Here is a 26,572-nt window from a genome sequence, read left to right as displayed (position 1 = left end):
TCACCCATCTGCACACAATATCCCATAATGACAAAGTGAAAACATGTTTTTAGAATTTGTTACTAACTTGTTACTAAAATATATATCTCATTTACATATGTATTCATACCCCTTTCCTTTGACATTCCAAATTGAGCTCAAGGTGCATCCAATATCCTTTGATCATCTTTGAGATGTCACTACAACTTGATTGGAGTCCACCTGGGGCCAATTCAATTGTTTGGACATGATTTAGAAAGAAACACACCTGTCTATATAAGGTCCCACAGTTGACAGTGGATGTCAGAGCAGAACCTATACCATGAAGTCCAAGGAACTGTCCGTAGATCTCAGAGATATAATTGTGATAAAGCATATCTGGGGAAGGGTATAAAACACTTTCAAGAGTGTTGAAAGTTTCCAAGAGCATCGTGTCTTCATCATCGGGAAGTTGAAAAAATATGAAACAAGCCAGACTCTGTCTAGAGGTGCCAGTCCGACCTAACTGAGCAACCAGGCAAGAAGGACATTGGTCAGGGAGGAGACCAAGAACCCAATAACCACTCTGACAAAACTGCAGTTCCTTGGCTGAGATGGGAGAACCTACCAGAAGGACAACAGTCTCCACAGCACTTCACCAATTTGGGATTTATGGAAGAGTGGTCAGACGGAAGCCACTCCTGAGAAAATGGCACATGACAGCACGCCTGGAGTTTGCAAAAAGCCACATGAAAGACTGAGCATAAGGCAAAATATTCTGTGGTCTGATGAGACAAAAACAAAACTCTTTGGCCTGAATGCAAAGCAATATGTTTGGAGAAAACCAGGCACAGCTCATCACCCGTCTAACACCATCCTGACTGTGAAGCATGGTGGTGGCAGCATCATGCTATGGGGATGCTTTTCTGCGGCAGTGACTGGGAGACTGGTAAGGATACAGGAAAATATAGAAAAAAAAATACAGGAAGAGAACCTGTTTCAGAGTGCAAACGACCTTAGACTGGGGGTGAAGATTTTACATTCCAATAGGACAATGACTGCAAGCATAGAGCCAAAGCAACGCTGGAATGGCTTCAGAACAAGAATGTGAAAGTATTTGAGTGGCCCAGCCAAAGCCCAAACTTGAATCCCATTGAAAATCTGTGGAAAGACTTGAAGATTGCTGTTCATCGCCGCTCAACCATCTAATTTAACAGATTGAGAAAATCAGCAAGGAAGAATGAGAGAAAATCTGAAAATCCAGACGTGCAAAGCTGATACAGACATACACAAGACGACTCAAAGCTTTAATCTCCGCCAAAGGTGTATCAGGTGTGAATACGAGATAATGAATGTGATAATAAAAGTGAGATATTTCTGTCTTTCATTTTCAATACATTTGTCATTATGGGGTATTGTGTGTAGACGGGTGAGGAAAAATATACATTTAATCCATTTTGAATTCAGGCTGTAAAGCAACATGTGGAATAAGTCAAGGGGTTTGAATACTTTCTGAGGGCACTGTAACTCACTGTATAAAACTCACTGTATAGAACTCACTGTATAGAACTCACTGTATAAAACTCACTGTATAAAACTCACTGTATAGAACTCACTGTATAGAACTCACTGTATAGAACTCACTGAACAGAACTCACTGAACAGAACTCACTGTAACTCACTGTATAAAACTCACTGTATAAAACTCACTGTATAGAACTCACTGTATAGAACTCACTGTATAGAACTCACTGTATAGAACTCACTGTATAGAACTCACTGAACAGAACTCACTGAACAGAACTCACTGTAACTCACTGTATAAAACTCACTGTATAGAACTCACTGTATAGAACTCACTGTATAAAACTCACTGAACAGAACTCACTGTATAGAACTCACTGTATAGAACTCACTGAACAGAACTCACTGTAACTCACTGTATAAAACTCACTGTATAAAACTCACTGTATAAAACTCACTGTATAGAACTCACTGTATAGAACTCACTGTATAGAACTCACTGTATAGAACTCACTGTAACTCACTGTATAAAACTCACTGTATAAAACTCACTGAACAGAACTCACTGAACAGAACTCACTGAACAGAACTCACTGTAACTCACTGTATAAAACTCACTGTATAAAACTCACTGTATAGAACTCACTGTATAGAACTCACTGAACAGAACTCACTGTAACTCACTGTATAAAACTCACTGTATAAAACTCACTGAACAGAACTCACTGAACAGAACTCACTGAACAGAACTCACTGTATAAAACTCACTGTATAAAACTCACTGTATAAAACTCACTGTATAAAACTCACTGTATAAAACTCACTGTATAAAACTCACTGAACAGAACTCACTGAACAGAACTCACTGTATAAAACTCACTGAACAGAACTCACTGAACAGAACTCACTGTATAAAACTCACTGTATAAAACTCACTGTATAAAACTCACTGTATAAAACTCACTGTATAAAACTCACTGTATAAAACTCACTGTATAAAACTCACTGTATAAAACTCACTGAACAGAACTCACTGAACAGAACTCACTGTATAAAACTCACTGAACAGAACTCACTGTATAAAACTCACTGAACAGAACTCACTGTATAAAACTCACTGTATAGAACTCACTGTATAAAACTCACTGTATAAAACTCACTGAACAGAACTCACTGTATAGAACTCACTGAACAGAACTCACTGAACAGAACTCACTGTAACTCACTGTATAAAACTCACTGTATAAAACTCACTGTATAGAACTCACTGTATAGAACTCACTGAACAGAACTCACTGTATAGAACTCACTGTATAGAACTCACTGTATAAAACTCACTGTATAAAACTCACTGTATAAAACTCACTGAACAGAACTCACTGTATAGAACTCACTGAACAGAACTCACTGAACAGAACTCACTGTAACTCACTGTATAAAACTCACTGTATAAAACTCACTGTATAGAACTCACTGTATAGAACTCACTGAACAGAACTCACTGTATAGAACTCACTGTATAGAACTCACTGTATAAAACTCACTGTATAAAACTCACTGTATAAAACTCACTGAACAGAACTCACTGAACAGAACTCACTGTATAAAACTCACTGTATAAAACTCACTGTATAAAACTCACTGTATAAAACTCACTGAACAGAACTCACTGTATAAAACTCACTGTATAGAACTCACTGTATAAAACTCACTGTATAAAACTCACTGTATAGAACTCACTGTATAAAACTCACTGTATAGAACTCACTGAACAGAACTCACTGAACAGAACTCACTGAACAGAACTCACTGTATAAAACTCACTGTATAGAACTCACTGTATAAAACTCACTGTATAAAACTCACTGAACAGAACTCACTGAACAGAACTCACTGAACAGAACTCACTGAACAGAACTCACTGAACAGAACTCACTGAACAGAACTCACTGAACAGAACTCACTGAACAGAACTCACTGCTCTTGAACGTGAAGAGAATTCCTGTAAAAGGTAAAATAAACAAAATGAACTGAACACACAGAACTGAACAGAGAATGGTATCTTGTGACGTGATTATTATGGGTCGTGCTTCTCCATACAGGAACTGTATAGTCAAATGGCTACCCAGACTATTGCCATTGACCCCCCCCCCCCCTCTCCCACTCATTAAACCTCTGCTACTCTCTGTTATCATCTATGCATAGTCACTTTAATTACTCTACCTACATGTACATATTACCTCAACTAATCGGTGCCCCCCTGTATATAGACTCACTATTGTTATTTTACTGCTGCTCCTTAATTACTTGTTACTTTTATTTCTTATTCTTATCCGTATTTTTTTAAACTGCATTGTTGGTTAGGGGCTCGTAAGTAAGCATTTCACTGTGAGGTTTACACCTGTTGTATTGGGCGCATGTGACTAAAACAATTTGATTTGATATTTATGCACTGAATTCAATGAATAAGGGTAAGGTATTCCGGAACTACATGAATACCGTATACAGTAGTGTGCCGAGCACATTTCTCACCTGGTTGCACTGTTAAGAGCCTGAGAGAAGAGGTTGTAGCCAGCTGGAGAGGGAGAGTGCTGCATGGAGTAGAACCAGGTGGCTGCAGCCTTGACAAACGCATTGGCATCGTCTCCACCCAGAGAGTTGGACAGGGCTTCGTAGAATGCTGTTTTACTGTCAGCTCGCCCCTGGAGCTCCTCAAAGTTCTGTCGTCAGACATTCGGGGGGGGGGAAAGTAGACGTTGGTGATATGAAACGCGGCTGACTAGAGTAATACCACTCAATACTAATACGATGTGAATGAGGACAAACCGCTAACATACGAGTCACCTGCTGAGTTGAACTAGGAGTCTACGCATTAGAATATGTCCTACACTGTATGAAAAACAAAGAGCAATATTCCCCAATTCCATCCTGCACGGGGAAAGCTTAATAAGCAGGTACACCTAAATAGATGGACGAAACTAGAGGTGAATGTTCTCACCATAGAAACACAAAGAACGTCTTTGAATTATAGGATCTCCGGTTCTCACCTTGATCCTCTTGGCCCTGCTGATGAGTCCATCCTCTGCGGAGGAGCCCAGCAGGAGGTCAGCTCTGTGGAAGCCTGCATTCATCAGGGCCATGGAGGGTTTCCCCTGGACAGAGACCCCATCCACCACTGGACCCCAAGCCTGCAGGGGCCCACTGACTGACAGCAACTGAAACAGATAACATAAAATAAGACAGGGGGAAAAAAGTATGCCTGAGTCCCAAATAGCACTACTGCCTTTATAGTGCACTACTTCTGACCAGAGCCCTATGGGCCTTGGACAAAAGAAGCGCACTAAACAGGGAATTGGGTGCCATTTGGGATACATACAGCCCAAGATACATCTGGGACTATAAAGCTTCCTTCCTTAGTCTGTGACTATAAGACCAACAGTACCTCAGTCTTGGTCTACAAGGTCAACAGTTCCTCAGTCTGGGTCTATAAGGCCAACAGTACCTCAGTCTGGGTCTAGAAGGTCAACAGTACCTCAGTCTGGGTCTATAAGGTCAACAGTACCTCAGTCTGGGTCTATAAGGCCAACAGTACCTCAGTCTGGGTCTATAAGGCCAACAGTACCTCAGTCTGGGTCTACAAGGTCAACAGTACCTCAGTCTGGGTCTATAAGGTCAACAGTACCTCAGTCTGGGTCTATAAGGTCAACAGTACCTCAGTCTGGGTCTATAAGGTCAACAGTACCTCAGTCTGGGTCTATAAGGTCAACAAGGCCAACAGTACCTCAGTATGGGTCTATAAGGCCAACAGTACCTCAGTCTGGGTCTATAAGGTCAACAGTACCTCAGTCTGGGTCTATAAGGTCAACAGTACCTCAGTCTGGGTCTATAAGGTCAACAGTACCTCAGTCTGGGTCTAAAAGGCCAACAGTACCTCAGTCTGGGTCTATAAGGTCAACAGTACCTCAGTCTGGGTCTATAAGGCCAACAGTACCTCAGTCTGGGTCTATAAGGTCAACAGTACCTCAGTCTGGGTCTATAAGGTCAACAGTTCCTCAGTCTGGGTCTATAAGGCCAACAGTACCTCAGTCGGGGTCTAGAAGGTCAACAGTACCTCCGTCTGGGTCTATAAGGTCAACAGTACCTCAGTCTGGGTCTATAAGGCCAACAGTACCTCAGTCTGGGTCTATAAGGCCAACAGTACCTCAGTCTGGGTCTATAAGGTCAACAGTACCTCAGTCTGGGTCTATAAGGTCAACAGTACCTCAGTCTGGGTCTACAAGGTCAACAGTACCTCAGTCTGGGTCTATAAGGTCAACAGTACCTCAGTCTGGGTCTATAAGGTCAACAGTACCTCAGTCTGGGTCTATAAGGTCAACAGTACCTCAGTCTGGGTCTATAAGGTCAACAAGGCCAACAGTACCTCAGTATGGGTCTATAAGGCCAACAGTACCTCAGTCTGGGTCTATAAGGTCAACAGTACCTCAGTCTGGGTCTATAAGGTCAACAGTACCTCAGTCTGGGTCTATAAGGTCAACAGTACCTCAGTCTGGGTCTAAAAGGCCAACAGTACCTCAGTCTGGGTCTATAAGGTCAACAGTACCTCAGTCTGGGTCTATAAGGTCAACAGTACCTCAGTCTGGGTCTATAAGGTCAACAGTACCTCAGTCTGGGTCTATAAGGTCAACAAGGCCAACAGTACCTCAGTATGGGTCTATAAGGCCAACAGTACCTCAGTCTGGGTCTATAAGGTCAACAGTACCTCAATCTGGGTCTATAAGGTCAACAGTACCTCAGTCTGGGTCTATAAGGTCAACAGTACCTCAGTCTGGGTCTATAAGGTCAACAGTACCTCAGTCTGGGTCTAAAAGACCAACAGTACCTCAGTCTGGGTCTATAAGGCCAACAGTACCTCAGTCTGGGTCTATAAGGTCAACAGTACCTCAGTCTGGGTCTACAAGGTCAACAGTACCTCAGTCTGGGTCTATAAGGTCAACAGTACCTCAGTCTGGGTCTATAAGGTCAACAGTACCTCAGTCTGGGTCTATAAGGTCAACAGTACCTCAGTCTGGGTCTATAAGGTCAACAGTACCTCAGTCTGGGTCTATAAGGTCAACAGTACCTCAGTCTGGGTCTATAAGGTCAACAGTACCTCAGTCTGGGTCTATAAGGTCAACAGTACCTCAGTCTGGGTCTATAAGGTCAACAGTACCTCAGTCTGGGTCTACAAGGCCAACAGTACCTCAGTCTGGGTCTATAAGGTCAACAGTACCTCAGTCTGGGTCTATAAGGTCAACAGTACCTCAGTCTGGGTCTACAAGGCCAACAGTACCTCAGTCTGGGTCTATAAGGTCAACAGTACCTCAGTCTGGGTCTATAAGGTCAACAGTACCTCAGTCTGGGTCTATAAGGCCAACAGTACCTTGGTCTGGGCAGCGTTGAGGTCCTGTGCTGGAGCTGCTCTCAGGCAGGAGCCCAGCTGTTCTGGGTCAGAGGAGGAACAGCCCAGCTCCCTGGCCAGAGCCTCAGCCTGCCCCTGGGCTTTAGATACACTCAGCACTGAGGCAGGGGAGAACACAGAGCCACCCTGGGGAGAGAGAGAGAGAGGAGGGACAGAGTCAGAGAACCACTCATCATTGAGGCAGGGGAGAACACAGAGCCACCCTGGGGAGAGAGAGAGTGGAGGGACAGAGTCAGAGAACCACTCAGCACTGAGGCAGGGGAGAACACAGAGCCACCCTGGGGAGAGAGAGAGATGAAGGACAGAGTCAGAGAACCACTCAGCACTGAGGCAGGGGAGAACACAGAGCCACCCTGGGGAGAGAGAGAGAGGAGGGACAGAGTCAGAGAACCACTCATCATTGAGGCAGGGGAGAACACAGAGCCACCCTGGGGAGAGAGAGAGGGGAGGGACAGAGTCAGAGAACCACTCAGCACTGAGGCAGGGGAGAACACAGAGCCACCCTGGGGAGAAAGAGAGAGGAGGGACAGAGTCAGAGAACCACTCAGCACTGAGGCAGGGGAGAACACAGAGCCACCCTGGGGAGAGAGAGAGAGGAGGGACAGAGTCAGAAAACCACTCAGCACTGAGGCAGGGGAGAACACAGAGCCACCCTGGGGAGAGAGAGAGAGGAGGGACAGAGTCAGAGAACCACTCAGCACTGAGGCAGGGGAGAACACAGAGCCACCCTGGGGAGAGAGAGAGAGGAGGGACAGAGTCAGAGAACCACTCAGCACTGAGGCAGGGGAGAACACAGAGCCACCCTGGGGAGAGAGAGAGAGGAGGGACATAGTCAGAGAACCACTGGGCTGTTATTTATAGCTAAGCATTATTAGCTCCAAAATGGAATTACTTTTAATGTTAGACATACTACATACCAATTGGTTACACACATCTTTCAAGTGTTTATTTGAATGCTGTCTGGTCATCTATTAGCTTCAGCACTGTGGTGATTAGTCTGTCATCTATTGGCTACAGCACTGTGGTGATTAGTCTGTCATCTATTAGCTTCAGCACTGTGGTGATTAGTCTGTCATCTATTAGCTTCAGCACTGTGGTGATTAGTCTGTCATCTATTGGCTACAGCACTGTGGTGATTAGTCTGTCATCTATTGGCTACAGCACTGTGATGATTGGTCTCATCTATTGGCTACTGCACTGTGATGATTAGTCTGTCATCTATTGGCTACAGCACTGTGGTGATTAGTCTGTCATCTATTGGCTACAGCACTGTGGTGATTAGTCTCATCTATTGGCTACAGCACTGTGGTGATTAGTCTCATCTATTAGCTACAGCACTGTGGTGATTAGTCTCATCTATTAGCTTTAGCACTGTGGTGATTAGTCTGTCATCTATTGGCTACAGCACTGTGATGATTGGTCTCATCTATTAGCTACAGCACTGTGGTGATTAGTCTGCCATCTATTGGCTACAGCACTGTAGTGATTAGTCTCATCTATTGGCTACAGCACTGTGGTGATTAGTCTCCTCTATTGGCTACAGCACTGTGGTGATTAGTCTCCTCTATTGGCTACAGCACTGTAGTGATTAGTCTCCTCTATTGGCTACATCACTGTAGTGATTAGTCTCCTCTATTGGCTACAGCACTGTAGTGATTAGTCTCCTCTATTGGCTACAGCACTGTGGTGATTAGTCTCCTCTATTGGCTACAGCACTGTAGTGATTAGTCTCATCTATTGGCTACAGCACTGTGGTGATTAGTCTCCTCTATTGGCTACAGCACTGTGGTGATTAGTCTCCTCTATTGGCTACAGCACTGTGGTGATTAGTCTATTTCAGGAGTGGAAAAATGTGGTGAAAAACAAGTCACACAACTTCCCCATTAGTGAGGAAGTGACTAGATGAGATCAACAAAAACAGATTGGCAGGATGACTAGAATAGACTGATGAGCTGCTGCTTATCACCGTTATACAGTACCGTAGCATCATGCTAAGCTAATTCAGGCTATATTACATTATAATTTCGGCTATATTACACCAAATATTAGTTATATTAGGTATAACGACCGAGGCTGCTACAGACTGGTATGGTAAGTCTATCTGAGGAAAGGGTGAGGATATCCACATCCTAAACTGGAGAATACCCGTGCTGGGCTAAATAGTGAGATAAAGGAATGAGAGGCAAGCACACATAGCACTGCTACTTCCCAGCTCTTCATTCCTGCATCCAAATGATCAACAAGGCTCTCTGACCAGACATGGGGAACGTCAGGACCAGCCCAGTCTCTATGCCAGAGAATGGAGATGACACCAACACCAGCTCTGATCCCTTTCTGAGAAGTAAGTGTCTCTGGTTAAGGAAGTCTGTTTTTTTGATAATGATCGTTTTATTAATGAAAGGATCCTGTTAAAAGGGGCAATCTGGGATTGAAATTTGTTTCGTATTCTTCAAGAATCAATGGCTATAAAAATGATGAATTTAAACGCTTGGAGTCGCAGATTGTCTCTGATGGGAAATGGTTCATTTGATGTAATATTTAAAGTAAGGGTGGAGTGACTTGGTTTCAGAAGCTGTACTGGCGCTGTACTGCTCTGTGTATGTGTAAACATTTGCATAATTTCACCCAAAATAAACAAGGTTCCTGTCATGCAAACTGTGGCCAAACAACTGCAAGCTTATACATGTAGAATGAGGTCAAATGATCACTATGCAATATTTCCAACATTTTGTTTACCCATTAAATTGTTGGGAGCATATATACCGTGTACTGTATGACTTTCTGTTGTAGACGGTTTACTGTTCCATTAGTCTGCACCTCTGCCAACATGGGTGTGTCACCTCTTGCTTTTTACTGGACCATTATGCAATATAAAACATATTTCTTCATTAAATTAAATAACCAACAGCATCCTACTTCCCTCCACAACATGTACTCATATCTAAAAAATAAATTAAAAATTAAAGTTTTTTTTTTTAAATTTTTGTAATAGCATCAGTGTTTGAGCATTCAGCATCTTGAAATGACCGTCCAAGAGCTGTTGACTGAATGGAAAAATAATATAATCTTCATCTGATATGGATGACCCGATAACACTTTTGCTTTCGCTGTGATTGGCAGATACTGTACAGATGTACTCTCTTAATTTGATCACCCTGTTGTCGCAGAGAATTTTCCTTTGCAGAAGGAAATTGTTGTCTATTCAAGGTTTAAAAAGACTTCTAACATTTGTAATTTCCACTTTAAAATGTCAGACTTTTTTTTTTACTTTAAAATGTCAGATTTTTCTTAACTAAAAATGACTCAACCCCTACAATAAAGTCCATTAATTATAATCCACATAATAATTTACATTTCCTGCTGCTGCAGGATTATTTCCCTGCTGTGAGAAACTGGTCAAATTGAGATAGTACACCAGTACACGGCATTTGGAAAGGTGTTTACGCCTGGTCACAGGCAGTTGATGTATTGTGCACTGAAGTCCACAAGCGAAAGGGAAAAGGGTGAGAGGAGGAGAGAGAGTAGATGCAATGAGTTATACAACTTCCAAAGGAATCATGCTGTTTGCATGTGGCTGCTATGAAAGAGAACTGTTTGTATGTGGCTGCTATGAAAGAGAACTGTTTGTATGTGGCTGCTATGAAAGAGAACTGTTTGCATGTGGCTGCTATGAAAGAGAACTGTTTGTATGTGGCTGCTATGAAAGAGAACTGTTTGCATGTGGCTGCTATGAAAGAGAACTGCTTGCATGTGATCAGGGGTGTATTCATTCCTCCGATTCTGTTGAAAACATTTCTTAAACGGAAGCAAAAGGAAAGAAACGGGGATAAATGCACCTGAATTTGTCCAATATAAACTCTTGTTTGCAACTGATTTACACCCTAGATCAGCTAGATGCAGGCAAGAGTGTGCAAGGGGTTAATGAATGTGTTACTGTCTGTCACCTTGATTACTCACATTTTCTCTCGACCTGTGCACCTACCATTGTAAACTTTAATTCATAGGGTAGGTTGTAGTAACCTCATGATGGGTACAGGGGAAATTAGAGTATCATGTAGTAGCCTAAACCTATCACTGTTACATTGAGCTGGGTGAATGGAATATGAATGACAGTCATCTAATATGCTGTAAATATATAAAAAAATATATATATTTACTCTTCTCTCCAGACAACGATACCCTGAGAGTCCTGTCTGACTACACCTCTGCAGACGTCAGTGAAACCCTGGTCGTCTTGTCTGACTACCCCTCAGCAGACGTCAGCGTGCCTCTCTTCAGGATAGGAGAGAGACTGAGACTCCTGGCAGAGTGAGTGACTGAACCCAACTGAATCTAAGAATTGTGTCCCAAATGGCACCCTAGTCCCTAGATAGTGCCCTACTTTTGACCAGAGCCCTATGAGTCCTGTTCAAACGTAGGGCACTATCTAGGGACTAGGGGGCAATTTGGGACCAACTGATACTAAGAACTGTGTCCCATATGGCACCCTAGTCCCTAGATAGTGCCCTACTTTCGACCAGAGCCCTATGAGTCCTGGTCAAACGTAGGGCACTATCTAGGGACTAGGAGGCAATTTGGGACCAGACCCTAGTATTCCACATTCAGTCCCTCAACACAACACCACCTCCTCTAAGAGCTGATCTGTTTGACTAGACTGACAGAGACAGGGGTCAAATCTGACCAATTCTACTTTTGACCAGAGCCCTATTGGTCTATAACAGTGCACTAAATAAGGAATAGGGTGCTATTTGGGACTCAATCTCCTTCTTCCCTTTCTTCTCTTCTGTCAGGGAGGGTTACTGGTGGAGGGTTTGTTCTGTCCAAACAGGATATGAGAACTACATCCCCAACAATCATGTGGCCAAGGTCTATCACGGGTAGGTGAACTCACTAACACTAACCTACCTGACACTGTCAAGGTCTATCACGGGTAGGTGAACTCACACTAACCTACCTGACACTGTCAAGGTCTATCACGGGTAGGTGAACTCACACTAACCTACCTGACACTGTCACAGTCCACTGTCAAGGTCTATCACAGGTAGGTGAACTCACACTAACACTAACCTGCCTGACACTGTCAAAGTCTATCACGGGTAGGTGAACTCACACTAACCTACCTGACACGGTCAAGGTCTATCACGGGTAGGTGAACTCACGCTAACCTACCTGACACTGTCACAGTCCACTGTCAAGGTCTATCACGGGTAGGTGATCTCACACTAACCTACCTGACACTGTCAAGGTCTATCACGGGTAGGTGAACTCACACTAACCTACCTGACACTGTCAAGGTCTATCACGGGTAGGTGATCTCACACTAACCTACCTGACACTGTCACAGTCCACTGTCACAAGGTCTATCACGGGTAGGTGAACTCACTAACACTAACCTACCTGACACTGTCACAGTCCACTGTCAAGGTCTATCACGGGTAGGTGAATACAACAGGTGTAGTAGACCTTACAGTGAAATGCTGAATACAACAGGTGTAGTAGACCTTACAGTGAAATGCTGAATACAACAGGTGTAGTAGACCTTACAGTGAAATGCTAAGTTAAAATAAGTTAAGTAAAAAATAAAAAAATAGATATGTTTTTAAAAATTAAAATATATACTAACCTAACACTTTCCTAGTCCAGTGTCGGATTATAGCTGACGATAATGGTTTAATGCTTGGTATTCTGAAAAGGGGAAGGTGATAGCATCTACGATACCATTATGATTAAAATAGCCGGTGGTCATGTTTTAATCGTTCTTCATAGCTGGTTGTTTTATGTGGGGTTCTAAGGCCATGAAAATACATGCCTTGTGAACATGGCTGAACTGTATTCTGTATTCTGTATTCTGTATTCATTTAGCTGGTTGTTTGAAGGGGTGGCCCGACCCAAAGCAGAGGAACTGCTTCGTCTGCCCGGAAACAGAGCTGGCTCCTTCATGATCAGAGAAAGTCAAAAAGGTGAGTGGCCAAGAGACAGACGTCTGTACCGTAATTAAATGGAATGTAGGTGCTCCTGTGGTGCTCCCTGTGGTGCTCCCTGTGGTGCTCCCTGTGGTGCTCCCTGTGGTGCTCCCTGTGGTGCTCCCTGTGGTGCCCTTTGTGGTGCTCCGTTTGTAGAGCATGGTGCTCGCAACGCGATGGTTGTGGGTACGCAAGCAACAACTACTGTAAGTCACTTAGGATAAAGGTGTTTGCTAAATGTCCTAAATAAATGGTGCATATAAAAGCTGTTCTAAACTTCGCCTACGGGACTGCTGATAGATTCTCTCACAATCAACTACTAAAATGACCAACCAAAATCAACCAGCTTTAAAAACCAGATGTAATAATGTCTTGTTTTTCTTTGCCTGTGTGGTGTTGTAGGAGTGTATACCCTGTCTGTACGGCACAGGGTTATGGTACACTATCGTATTATCCGCCTTCCCAACAACTGGTACTACATCTCTCCTGGTCTAACCTTCCAGTGTCTCGAGGACCTCGTCAACCACTACTCTGGTAAATAACCATCCCTGGTGACATGATCATGGACATTTAGTCCAAATCTATTCATCGGAAACCTTGTACCTCACTTTTTGTAAAAATAAATAAATTTTTAAACAGAAATTGAAATTAGTCATCCCCTCTTCATAATCTGTGAAAGGTTCATGATTAAAGTAGTCATCCCTCTTCATATTCTGTGAAAAGTGAATGATTTGCAGGCATTATGTCTGACAATAAGCCGTATCTGAAAATACATCTTTTAAAAAATTATTATAAAAAAAATGTAAAAAATGTAATAAGAGTTTTTTTTCCGGGACACCAACATATCTGATCTTATTACAATCTGACATTAAAGTCCAACACATGTAGACTCCATGTGAACCTATTTATAGGAACCATGAGCTGATAAGTATAGTATTATTATAAAGGCTGGAACTATTCATTATCTTTTAACTTGTGACACCAGCGGTAGTTATCACTTTCTAACGTGGAATTATTGACTCTTTCAAGCCGCACCAACTCCAATACGCACTGCAATGCTGCTACACTATGTTCACTAAGTGGAGTCATATGAGCTGTATACTGTGGTTGAAGTACATTTCTGAAGTTGGCTATTATGAGGATGTGGAAGATATTCAGCTCCAGGGCTCTCCTTGTGTCATTAATGTGTCCTTGTACATTTATATTTTAGTCACTGTGTATGGTTTCTGGTAGCTAACTGGTTATAACCACAGGATAGCTGAGTATGGTTTCTGGTAGCTAACTGGTTATAACCACAGGATAGCTGAGTATGGTTTCTGGTAGCTAACTGGTTATAACCACAGGATAGCTGAGTATGGTTTCTGGTAGCTAACTGGTTATAACCACAGGATAGCTGAGTATGGTTTCTGGTAGCTAACTGGTTATAACCACAGGATAGCTGTGTATGGTTTCTGGTAGCTAACTGGTTATAACCACAGGATAGCTGAGTATGGTTTCTGGTAGCTAACTGGTTATAACCACAGGATAGCTGAGTATGGTTTCTGGTAGCTAACTGGTTATAACCACAGGATAGCTGAGTATGGTTTCTGGTAGCTAACTGGTTATAACCACAGGATAGCTGAGTATGGTTTCTGGTAGCTAACTGGTTATAACCACAGGATAGCTGAGTATGGTTTCTGGTAGCTAACTGGTTATAACCACAGGATAGCTGAGTATGGTTTCTGGTAGCTAACTGGTTATAACCACAGGATAGCTGAGTATGGTTTCTGGTAGCTAACTGGTTATAACCACAGGATAGCTGAGTATGGTTTCTGGTAGCTAACTGGTTATAACCACAGGATAGCTGAGTATGGTTTCTGGTAGCTAACTGGTTATAACCACAGGATAGCTGAGTATGGTTTCTGGTAGCTAACTGGTTATAACCACAGGATAGCTGAGTATGGTTTCTGGTAGCTAACTGGTTATAACCACAGGATAGCTGAGTATGGTTTCTGGTAGCTAACTGGTTATAACCACAGGATAGCTGAGTATGGTTTCTGGTAGCTAACTGGTTATAACCACAGGATAGCTGAGTATGGTTTCTGGTAGCTAACTGGTTATAACCACAGGATAGCTGAGTATGGTTTCTGGTAGCTAACTGGTTATAACCACAGGATAGCTGAGTATGGTTTCTGGTAGCTAACTGGTTATAACCACAGGATAGCTGAGTATGGTTTCTGGTAGCTAACTGGTTATAACCACAGGATAGCTGAGTATGGTTTCTGGTAGCTAACTGGTTATAACCACAGGATAGATGTGTATGGTTTTTTCTGGTAGCTAACTGGTTATAACCACAGGATAGCTGAGTATGGTTTCTGGTAGCTAACTGGTTATAACCACAGGATAGCTGAGTATGGTTTCTGGTAGCTAACTGGTTATAACCACAGGATAGCTGAGTATGGTTTCTGGTAGCTAACTGGTTATAACCACAGGATAGATGTGTATGGTTTTTTCTGGTAGCTAACTGGTTATAACCACAGGATAGCTGAGTATGGTTTCTGGTAGCTAACTGGTTATAACCACAGGATAGCTGAGTATGGTTTCTGGTAGCTAACTGGTTATAACCACAGGATAGATGTGTATGGTTTTTTCTGGTAGCTAACTGGTTATAACCACAGGATAGCTGAGTATGGTTTCTGGTAGCTAACTGGTTATAACCACAGGATAGCTGAGTATGGTTTTTTCTGGTAATGACAGTGGCCCCTTCTCTTTGACAGATTGTGCAGACGGCCTGTGCTGTATTCTCACCATCCCCTGTCAGGCTGTAACCAATGGCAACCTCAACCTGGCTTCCCAGGCACCCCCTGTGGTGATGCACAACAACTTCGACTGGAAAGACGTCAACAGGTACCTCTTTCTCTAACGTTGACCTCTCTTTCCCTTTCTACCCGCCTTTAGCCCCTCTCTCTCCCCCGCCTTCAGCCCCTCTCTCTCCCGCCTTCAGCCCCTCTCTCTCCCCGCCTTCAGCCCCTCTCTCTCCCCGCCTTCAGCCCCTCTCTCTCCCCGCCTTCAGCCCCTCTCTCTCCCCGCCTTCAGCCCCTCTCTCTCCCCGCCTTCAGCCCCTCTCTCTCCCCGCCTTCAGCCCCTCTCTCTCCCCGCCTTCGGCCCCTCTCTCTCCCGCCTTCAGCCCCTCTCTCCACGCCTTCAGCCCCTCTCTCTCCCCGCCTTCAGCCCCTCTCTCTCTCCCGCCTTCAGCCCCTCTCTCCACGCCTTCGGCCCCTCTCTCTCCCCGCCTTCGGCCCCTCTCTCTCCCCGCCTTCGGCCCCTCTCTCTCCCCGCCTTCAGTCCCCCTCTCCCCGCCTTCAGTCCCTCTCTCTCCACCCTTGTTTCTCCCCATCCATCTGTATCTGTCACTACCCCTCTCTGGGAGTTTCATGGAGTCTGACAATTACATATGTGTTTGAGCTTATTTTTGAGTTTAGCTTTCAATGTACTTTATCAGTGATAGATAACAGACTAACGCTGCATCATATCTATTCTAACCCCAGCTCGGAGCTGACAGACCAGCCTCATCGTTACCCCGGCAACAGAGACTCTATGATCAGCTTTGGCTTGCGGAACACAGTCTCCTCCTACATGTCTCTGGGGGACACGAGGAAGGAGAGGAAGAGCAGCAGCTGGAGGAGGAATAAGAGGAGGAGTGTGTGTGTACCTCCCGGTAACGGTCACGGACTCAGCACTACAGCACTGGAAGAGGAAGAGGAGGGGGAGTACGCACAAGCCATCCTCCTGAACTCTTAAGACTGGATATGGGCTTAAATGTAGAGGACATATCCTGTTGTATAGAGAAGACATGTCCTGCTGTATAGCGAGGACATAATCATGCTGTATAGAGAGGACATAATCCTGCTGTATAGAGAGGACATGTCCTGCTGTATAGAGAGGACATATCGTGCTGTGTAGAGAGGACATGTCCTGCTGTGTAGAGAGCACATGTCCTGCTGTATAGAGAGGACATATCGTGCTGTGTAGAGAGGACATAATCCTGCTGTATAGAGAGGACATATCCTGCTGTATAGAGAGGACATAATCCTGCTGTATAGAGAGGACATAATCCTGCTGTATAGAGAGGACATAATCCTGCTGTATAGAGAGGACATATCGTGCTGTGTAGAGAGGACATATTCTGCTGTATAGAGAGGACATAGTGCTGTATAGAGAGGACATATTCTGCTGTATAGAGAGGACATAGTGCTGTATAGAGAGGACATAATCCTGCTGTATAGAGAGGACATAATCCTGCTGTATAGAGAGGACATAATCCTGCTGTATAGAGAGGACATAATCCTGCTGTATAGAGAGGACATATTCTGCTGTATAGAGAGGACATAGTGCTGTATAGAGAGGACATAATCCTGCTGTATAGAGAGGACATAATCCTGCTGTATAGAGGGGACATAATCCTGCTGTATAGAGAAGACATAGCATACTGGACTATGCCGTGAACGTGGAAGTAAAACTGTGATGACTGTCACACTGCATAATCAGTGACATTCGTACCATTAATCACAAGGGTGTTACTGCTTGACAGCCTTAACTAGTTGTAAACAGCTGGAATGGTTAAGACCGTTACTGTAACAGCATTATTTACACACCAGGGCTTAGTAACACATCCACAATAGCCCTATTTAGTGCACTACTATAGTGCACTACTTTTGATAGGGGCTCTGGTCAAAAGCAGTACACTATATAGGGAATAGGGCGCCATTTGGGACTCTTAGTGAAGGTCAGTGAGGATCAGGGGTCACAGGTCAGCTTACCATGAGCAGCATCCTGTCGAAGAGACCACGCGAGGAGGGGGAGGTCAGATGTAGGCTGGCCACGTCGGCTCCACTCCGCTCTGCCCCCACCGTCACCAGCCTGGGGTCACCTCCGAACGCCTCAATGTTCTCCTGGACCCACTTCAGAGCGGCTACCTGGTCCTGGAAGCCGGCGTTACCTGGCAGGGCTGTGGATCCTAGAGGCATTCAGTTCACACTGCTGTTATTTCATGTACCGTGTCAGGAGTCAAATCCATTCAAGAGACATACTTATATAACATAATATGTTCTTTGGGTTTGTGACTTGTGTTATCGTCTACATCATTTCCAAAAATATACAAGCAACATGTTTTTATTCCATTTGGGTTCCAAAAGCCACTGCAGCAGTTGAATACTGTAATTACCCACTAAGAATGGACCAAGAAACTATTGGATAGATTTCAAATATCATTTTACCAAAGCCTGGTAAGAATGGGAATACACTCAGCAACAGCAAACAGAAAGCATGGAACATTCCAAAGTGTTGCTTTAGAAAAGCTCCCTCTAGAAGACAATAGGTGGAGAGATATCTGGGACCAGTGGTTTAGTAGGTGTTGCTGTGTTGCAGGGCTTTATAGAAGGGCTGTGTGGGAGGGCCAGTGGTTTAGTAGGTGTTGCTGTGTTGCAGGGCTTTATAGAAGAGCTGTCTGGGAGAGACCAGTGGTTTAGTAGGTGTTGCTGTGTTGCAGGACTTTATAGAAGGGCTGTCTGGGAGGGGCCAGTGGTTTAGTAGGTGTGGCTGTGTTGCAGGGCTTTATAGAAGAGCTGTCTGGGAGGGGCCAGTGGTTTAGTAGGTGTTGCTGTGTTGCAGGGCTTTATAGAAGGGCTGTCTGGGAGGGGCCAGTGGTTTAGTAGGTGTGGCTGTGTTGCAGGACTTTATAGAAGAGCTGTCTGGGAGGGGCCAGTGGTTTAGTAGGTGTTGCTGTGTTGCAAGGCTTTATAGAAGGGCTGTCTGGGAGGGGCCAGTGGTTTAGTAGGTGTGGCTGTGTTGCAGGGCTTTATAGAAGAGCTGTCTGGGAGGGGCCAGTGGTTTAGTAGGTGTTGCTGTGTTGCAGGGCTTTATAGAAGGGCTGTCTGGGAGGGGCCAGTGGTTTAGTAGGTGTGGCTGTGTTGCAGGACTTTATAGAAGAGCTGTCTGGGAGGGGCCAGTGGTTTAGTAGGTGTTGCTGTGTTGCAGGGCTTTATAGAAGGGCTGTCTGGGAGGAGCCAGTGGTTTAGTAGGTGTGGCTGTGTTGCAGGACTTTATAGAAGAGCTGTCTGGGAGGGGCCAGTGGTTTAGTAGGTGTTGCTGTGTTGCAGGGCTTTATAGAAGGGCTGTCTGGGAGGGGCCAGTGGTTTAGTAGGTGTTGCTGTGTTGCAGGGCTTTATAGAAGGGCTGTCTGGGAGGGGCCAGTGGTTTAGTAGGTGTTGCTGTGTTGCAGGACTTTATAGAAGGGCTGTCTGGGAGGGGCCAGTGGTTTAGTAGGTGTTGCTGTGTTGCAGGGCTTTATAGAAGAGCTGTGTGGGAGGGACCAGTGGTTTAGTAGGTGTTGCAGGGCTTTATAGAAGAGCTGTGTGGGAGGGACCAGTGGTTTAGTAGGTGTTGCAGGGCTTTATAGAAGGGCTGTGTGGGAGGGGCCAGTGGTTTAGTTGGTATTGCTGTGTTGCAGGGCTTTATAGAAGGGCTGTCTGGGAGAGACCAGTGGTTTAATAGGTGTTGCTGTGTTGCAGGGCTTTATAGAAGGGCTGTCTGGGAGGGACCAGTGGTTTAGTAGGTGTTTCTGTGTTGCAGGGCTTTATAGAAGAGCTGTCTGGGAGGGGTCAGTGGTTTAGTAGGTGTTGCAGGGCTTTATAGAAGAGCTGTCTGGGAGGGGCCAGTGGTTTAGTAGGTGTGGCTGTGTTGCAGGGCTTCATAGAAGAGCTGTCTGGGAGGGGCCAGTGGTTTAGTAGGTGTTTCTGTGTTGCAGGGCTTTATAGAAGAGCTGTCTGGGAGGGGTCAGTGGTTTAGTAGGTGTTGCAGGGCTTCATAGAAGAGCTGTCTGGGAGGGGCCAGTGGTTTAGTAGGTGTTGCTGTGTTGCAGGGCTTTATAGAAGAGCTGACTGGGAGGGACCAGTGGTTTAGTAGGTGTGGCTGTGTTGCAGGGCTTTATAGAAGGGCTGTCTGGGAGGGGCCAGTGGTTTAGTAGGTGTGGATGTGTTGCAGGGCTTCATAGAAGAGCTGTCTGGGAGGGGCCAGTGGTTTAGTGGCTGTGTTGCAGGGCTTTATAGAAGGGCTGTCTGGGAGGGGCCAGTGGTTTAGTAGGTGTGGCTGTGTTGCAGGGTCTTCTAGAGCTGCTGGCTGAGGGCTCCTATCACCAAGACTACACATCACTCTAAAACAGAACGTGTCGTCTAGGATAATAAAGTTGAAACTTGAACACACACACACAGTCCTTCCACATGTCTGTGAGTGTGCCAGCTGTGTGCTATGGCTGGCTAGCTGACTGTGGAGAGAGTCACTCCTCCCTCTCAGTGCCACATCAGCACAGAACACACCATCAGCACAGAACACACCATCGGCACAGAACACACCATCGGCACAGAACACACCATCGGCACAGAACACACCATCAACACAGAACACACCATCGGCACAGAACACACCATCGGCACAGAACACACCATCGGCACAGAACACACCATCGGCACAGAACACACCATCGGCACAGAACACACCATCGGCACAGAACACACCATCGGCACAGAACACACCATCAACACAGAACACACCATCGGCACAGAACACACCATCGGCACAGAACACACCATCGGCACAGAACACACCATCGGCACAGAACACACCATCGGCACAGAACACACCATCAGCACAGAACACACCATCAACACAGAACACACCATCAGCACAGAACACACCATCAGCACAGAACACACCATCAGCACAGAACACACCATCAGCACAGAACACACCATCAGCACAGAACACACCATCAGCACAGAACACACCATCAGCACAGAACACAATCAGCACAGAACACACCATCAACACAGAACACACAACACACCATCAACACAGAACACACCATCAGCACGGAACACACCATCAGCACAGAACACACCATCAACACAGAACACACCATCAACACAGAACACACCATCAGCACAGAACACACCATCAGCACAGAACACACCATCAGCACAGAACACACCATCAGCACAGAACACACCATCAGCACAGAACACACCATCAGCACAGAACACACCATCAACACAGAACACACCATCAGCACAGAACACACCATCAGCACAGAACACACCATCAGCACAGAACACACCATCAACACAGAACACACCATCAGCACAGAACACACCATCAGCACAGAACACACCATCAGCACAGAACACACCATCAGCACAGAACACACCATCAGCACAGAACACACCATCAGCACAGAACACACCATCAGCACAGAACACAATCAGCACAGAACACACCATCAACACAGAACACACAACACACCATCAACACAGAACACACCATCAGCACAGAACACACCATCAGCACAGAACACACCATCAACACAGAACACACCATCAACACAGAACACACCATCAGCACAGAACACACCACCAGCACAGAACACACCATCAGCACAGAACACACCATCAGCACAGAACACACCATCAGCACAGAACACACCATCAGCACAGAACACACCATCAGCACAGAACACACCATCAGCACAGAACACACCATCGGCACAGAACACACCATCGGCACAGAACACACCATCGGCACAGAACACACCATCGGCACAGAACACACCATCGGCACAGAACACACCATCGGCACAGAACACACCATCGGCACAGAACACACCATCGGCACAGAACACACCATCGGCACAGAACACACCATCGGCACAGAACACACCATCGGCACAGAACACACCATCGGCACAGAACACACCATCGGCACAGAACACACCATCGGCACAGAACACACCATCGGCACAGAACACACCATCGGCACAGAACACACCATCGGCACAGAACACACCATCGGCACAGAACACACCATCAGCACAGAACACACCATCAGCACAGAACACACCATCAGCACAGAACACACCATCAGCACAGAACACACCATCAACACAGAACACACCATCAGCACAGAACACACCATCAGCACAGAACACACCATCAGCACAGAACACACCATCAGCAGATATGTATTTCCCTCCCTCGCCCATCTCTCCCCCCCTCCCTCCTTCCCCGTCCCCCCCCCATCTCGCCCTCCCCATCCCCCCCATCTCTCCCTCCGGGCCCTCTCAGCCCCCCACAGCAGCAGCATACCAACAGTAAACATGTCATCCTCTCCCCTTCACTTTCATCGTGACCTGATTCTAACTTCATGTCCACTGTCTTCCCTCTACATTTACATTCACTTATTATGCCATTTCAGCAGCGCTCTCAGACCCACTTGTTCGTGTCTTTTGTTACTTTTGAAAACATATAACCTATAAGATACCTGAATGCTGCTTCTGACGTGTGTTAAGAGGAGCACCTGTGCTGAGGAATCCGAACGCTGCAACCCTGGTGTTGACGGTAACCACGACGATGTTGCCGACGGCAGCCAGGTAGGAGCCGTCCAGTAGAGATGCTGTGTCATCGCCGGCTGCTCCAGACGGGTTATGGAAGAACACCAGGACCGCTGCACTCCCTCTCTATCAGAGGAAAAGACAAGAACAGGAATGACACGGCAGACCAACGGTCAATCTGAGGGACCGGTAGTGGAGTGGTGCTTGAGGTGTCTAGGGGTTACTAAAGGAGAGGTCAACAGGGCTTCTAGTGAAACAAAGATCTCTATCGGTACAATGTGACTTACGATGCCGCTGGGGACGAAGATGTTGAGGTACAGACAGTCCTCACTGCTGGCTGATGACTCCACAGCTCCAGGCTGCAGACAACTGGGTCTACCATGGGGAACATCCATAACAACAGGGTTAGAGGACACATTAACAACTGGCTCTACCATGGAAACATCCATAACAACAGGGTTAGAGGACACATTAACAACTGGCTCTACCATGGAAACATCCATAACAACAGGGTTAGAGGACACATTAACAACTGGGTCTACCATGGAAACATCCATAACAACAGGGTTAGAGGACACAGTAACACACTGCATGTGGTACAACTGGGTCTACCATGGAAACATCCATAACAACAGGGTTAGAGGACACATTAACAACTGGGTCTACCATGGAAACATCCATAACAACAGGGTTAGAGGACACATTAACAACTGGGTCTACCATGGAAACATCCATAACAACAGGGTTAGAGGACACATTAACAACTGGGTCTACCATGGAAACATCCATAACAACAGGGTTAGAGGACACATTAACAACTGGGTCTACCATGGAAACATCCATAACAACAGGGTTAGAGGACACATTAACAACTGGGTCTACCATGGAAACATATATAACAACAGGGTTAGAGGACACATTAACAACTGGGTCTACCATGGAAACATCTATAACAACAGGGTTAGAGGACACATTAACAACTGGGTCTACCATGGAAACATCTATAACAACAGGGTTAGAGGACACATTAACAACTGGGTCTACCATGGAAACATCTATAACAACAGGGTTAGAGGACACATTAACAACTGGGTCTACCATGGAAACATCCATAACAACAGGGTTAGAGGACACATTAACAACTGGGTCTACCATGGAAACATCCATAACAACAGGGTTAGAGGACACATTAACAACTGGGTCTACCATGGAAACATCCATAACAACAGGGTTAGAGGACACATTAACAACTGGGTCTACCATGGAAACATCCATAACAACAGGGTTAGAGGACACATTAACAACTGGGTCTACCATGGAAACATCCATAACAACAGGGTTAGAGGACACATTAACAACTGGGTCTACCATGGAAACATATATAACAACAGGGTTAGAGGACACATTAACAACTGGGTCTACCATGGAAACATCTATAACAACAGGGTTAGAGGACACATTAACAACTGGGTCTACCATGGAAACATCTATAACAACAGGGTTAGAGGACACATTAACAACTGGGTCTACCATGGAAACATCTATAACAACAGGGTTAGAGGACACATTAACAACTGGGTCTACCATGGAAACATCCATAACAACAGGGTTAGAGGACACATTAACAACTGGGTCTACCATGGAAACATCCATAACAACAGGGTTAGAGGACACATTAACAACTGGGTCTACCATGGAAACATCCATAACAACAGGGTTAGAGGACACATTAACAACTGGGTCTACCATGGAAACATCCATAACAACAGGGTTAGAGGACACATTAACACACTGCATGTGGTACAACTGGGTCTACCATGGAAACATCCATAACAACAGGGTTAGAGGACACATTAACAACTGGGTCTACCATGGAAACCTCCATAATAACAAGCTGGCCTTCTAGGCGGGCGGGCGGGCGTGCAGACACTCAGACAGACAGACACTCAGACAGACACTCAGACAGACACTCAGACAGACACTCAGACAGACATTCTTAGAGATTGAATGGGATCTTAAGCCCTTACAAATTCATAACAAATCATAGAAGTTGCAGTATTCCGGAGTCGCCTCTTCACTGTTGACGTTGAGACTGGTGTTCAGTGGGTACTATTTAATGAAGCTGCCAGTTGAGGAATTGCGAGGCATCTGTTTCTCAACTAGACACTCTAATGTACTTGTTCAGTTTTGCACCGGGGCCTCCCACTCCTCTTTCTATTCTGGTTAGAGCCAGTTTGCACTGTTCCGTGAAGGCAGCGGTACACAGCGTTATACGAGATCTTCAGTTTTTTGGCAATTTCTCGCATGGAATAGCCTTCATTTCTCAGAACAAGAATAGACTGATGCGTTTCAGAAGAAAGGTCTTTGTGTCTGGCCATTTCGAGCGTGCAATCGAACCCACAAATGCTGATGCTCCAGATGCTCAGTTCGTCTAAAGAAGGACCGTTTTATTGCTTGTTTAATCAGAACATCAGTTTTCAGCTGTGCTAACATGATTGCAAAAGGGTTTTCTAATGATCAATTAGCCTTTTAAAATTATAAACTTGGATTAGCTAACACAATGTGCCATTGGAACACAGGAGTGATGGTTGCTGATAATGGGCCTCTGTACGCCTATGTAGATATTCCATAGAAATTCTGCAGTTTCCAGCTACAATAGTCATTTACAACATTAACAATTTCTGATAAATGTTATGTTATTTCAATGGACCAATTTTTTTGCTTTTCTTTCAAAAACAAGAACATTTCTAAGTGGCCCCAAACATTTTAATGGTAGTGTGTATGTATAAAAAATTCCAGGATGTAACATTTCCTAGTGGTTAGTGTGTCGGACCAGTAACCGAAAGGTTGCTGGATTGAATCCCTGAGCTGACAAGGTATGTCGTTCTGCCCCTGAACAAGGCAGTTAACCAACTGTTCCTAGACCAGTTAACCCACTGTTCCTAGACCAGTTAACCCACTGTTCCTAGACCAGTTAACCCACTGTTCCTAGACCAGTTAACCCACTGTTCCTAGACCAGTTAACCCACTGTTCCTAGGCAGTAATTGTGAATAAGAATTTGTTCTTGCCTACTTAAATAAAGGTTCAATATTATGATTTTTTATTTTTATTAAATAACATTTTCAGGGACCCGTTTTGGCTTGTGAACAACCCTTTCCAAACTACTGGATGAAATTATACAAAACCTTTATAACGTATCTTTAAAAAAAAATCTTCCTCCACAGAGTCATTGTTTACCTGGTAACCGTGGCGTTCCATGTGCCACTCCATTCAGCAGGCTGTGGGGGTACGAAACGGAGGGCTCTGATAGGAGGACGAGCGTACGGAACTCCCAAGAACTGTCTGACTGTCTTCCTGTCTGACCCGAGCAGCGTTGTCACGGACGATCCCTGGAGCGTTCCGTGAGCCGGGATAAACACTGACGTCAACGCCGCCTTGGGTTCTGGATCCCACAGAATACATAACCATCAGTCAGAGGGAAGCCTGGACTGACACTGACAACTCTGGGCCCTGGTCAAAAGTAATGCACCATATAGGGAACAGGGTGCCATTTGGGACAGAGATACTGTCTGCACTGGAATCAACCAGCTGTAAAACTCCTTCAGCACCTCTCAGATGATAAATCACGCTTTCTAATAATAATGACCATTACAGGAAGTAGGCTGCAGTGATTGACACGACCTAACCCACCAATAAACATCTCTGTTTCTTCAAATACTAGTCACATTAGCAGCAGTAAAGTGAGCCAGGGTCAGGGATGTATAGTGAGCCAGGGATGTATAGTGAACCAGGTTCAGGGATGTATAGTGAGGCAGGGTCAGGGATGTATAGTGAGGCAGGGTCAGGGATGTATAGTGAGCCAGGGATGTATAGTGAGGCAGGGTCAGGGATGTATAGTGAGGCAGGGTCAGGGATGTATAGTGAGGCAGGGTCAGGGATGTATAGTGAGCCAGGGTCAGGGATGTATAGTGAGCCAGGGATGTATAGTGAGGCAGGGTCAGGGATGTATAGTGAGGCAGGGTCAGGGATGTATAGTGAGGCAGGGTCAGGGATGTATAGTGAGCCAGGGTCAGGAATGTATAGTGAGGCAGGGATGTATAGTGAGCCAGGGTCAGGGATGTATAGTGAGCCAGGGTCAGGAATGTATAGTCACCCAGGGTCAGGAATGTATAGTGAGGCAGGGATGTATAGTGAGCCAGGGTCAGGGATGTATAGTGAGCCAGGGTCAGGGATGTATAGTGAGCCAGGGT

At 45.2% G+C, this 26,572-nt stretch overlaps 2 protein-coding genes across 2 annotated transcripts in view; one reads left to right on the top strand and one right to left on the bottom strand.

The window, feature by feature from the left end:
- LOC110520804 (thyroglobulin) overlaps positions 1 to 26,572 on the bottom strand; it is a 91,211-nt gene that overhangs the window by 6,702 nt on the left and 57,937 nt on the right. Inside the window, exons 40-46 of the mRNA XM_090230534.1 lie at positions 25,560 to 25,764; positions 22,609 to 22,696; positions 22,288 to 22,447; positions 17,703 to 17,899; positions 6,902 to 7,066; positions 4,530 to 4,697; positions 4,015 to 4,202 (exon numbers count right to left, since the gene is read on the bottom strand). Coding sequence (XP_090086660.1) covers positions 4,015 to 4,202; positions 4,530 to 4,697; positions 6,902 to 7,066; positions 17,703 to 17,899; positions 22,288 to 22,447; positions 22,609 to 22,696; positions 25,560 to 25,764 — 1,171 coding nt within the window. The remainder of the gene's footprint in view (positions 1 to 4,014; positions 4,203 to 4,529; positions 4,698 to 6,901; positions 7,067 to 17,702; positions 17,900 to 22,287; positions 22,448 to 22,608; positions 22,697 to 25,559; positions 25,765 to 26,572) is intronic.
- On the top strand, positions 7,619 to 18,062 carry LOC149984331 (src-like-adapter). Its single transcript, XM_090220243.1, has 7 exons — positions 7,619 to 9,281; positions 11,110 to 11,248; positions 11,731 to 11,817; positions 12,803 to 12,900; positions 13,306 to 13,437; positions 15,660 to 15,789; positions 16,431 to 18,062. Exons 1-7 carry the CDS (start codon positions 9,200 to 9,202, stop codon positions 16,681 to 16,683), a joined length of 921 nt encoding a protein of 306 aa, XP_090076369.1. The 5' UTR covers positions 7,619 to 9,199; the 3' UTR covers positions 16,684 to 18,062.

Source organism: Oncorhynchus mykiss, chromosome 3 (genome assembly GCF_057628025.1).
Source record: "Oncorhynchus mykiss isolate SJ-2025 chromosome 3, ASM5762802v1, whole genome shotgun sequence".
In the NCBI taxonomy this organism is placed as follows: domain Eukaryota; kingdom Metazoa; phylum Chordata; class Actinopteri; order Salmoniformes; family Salmonidae; genus Oncorhynchus; species Oncorhynchus mykiss.
This window is presented reverse-complemented; position numbering and strand designations above follow the sequence as displayed.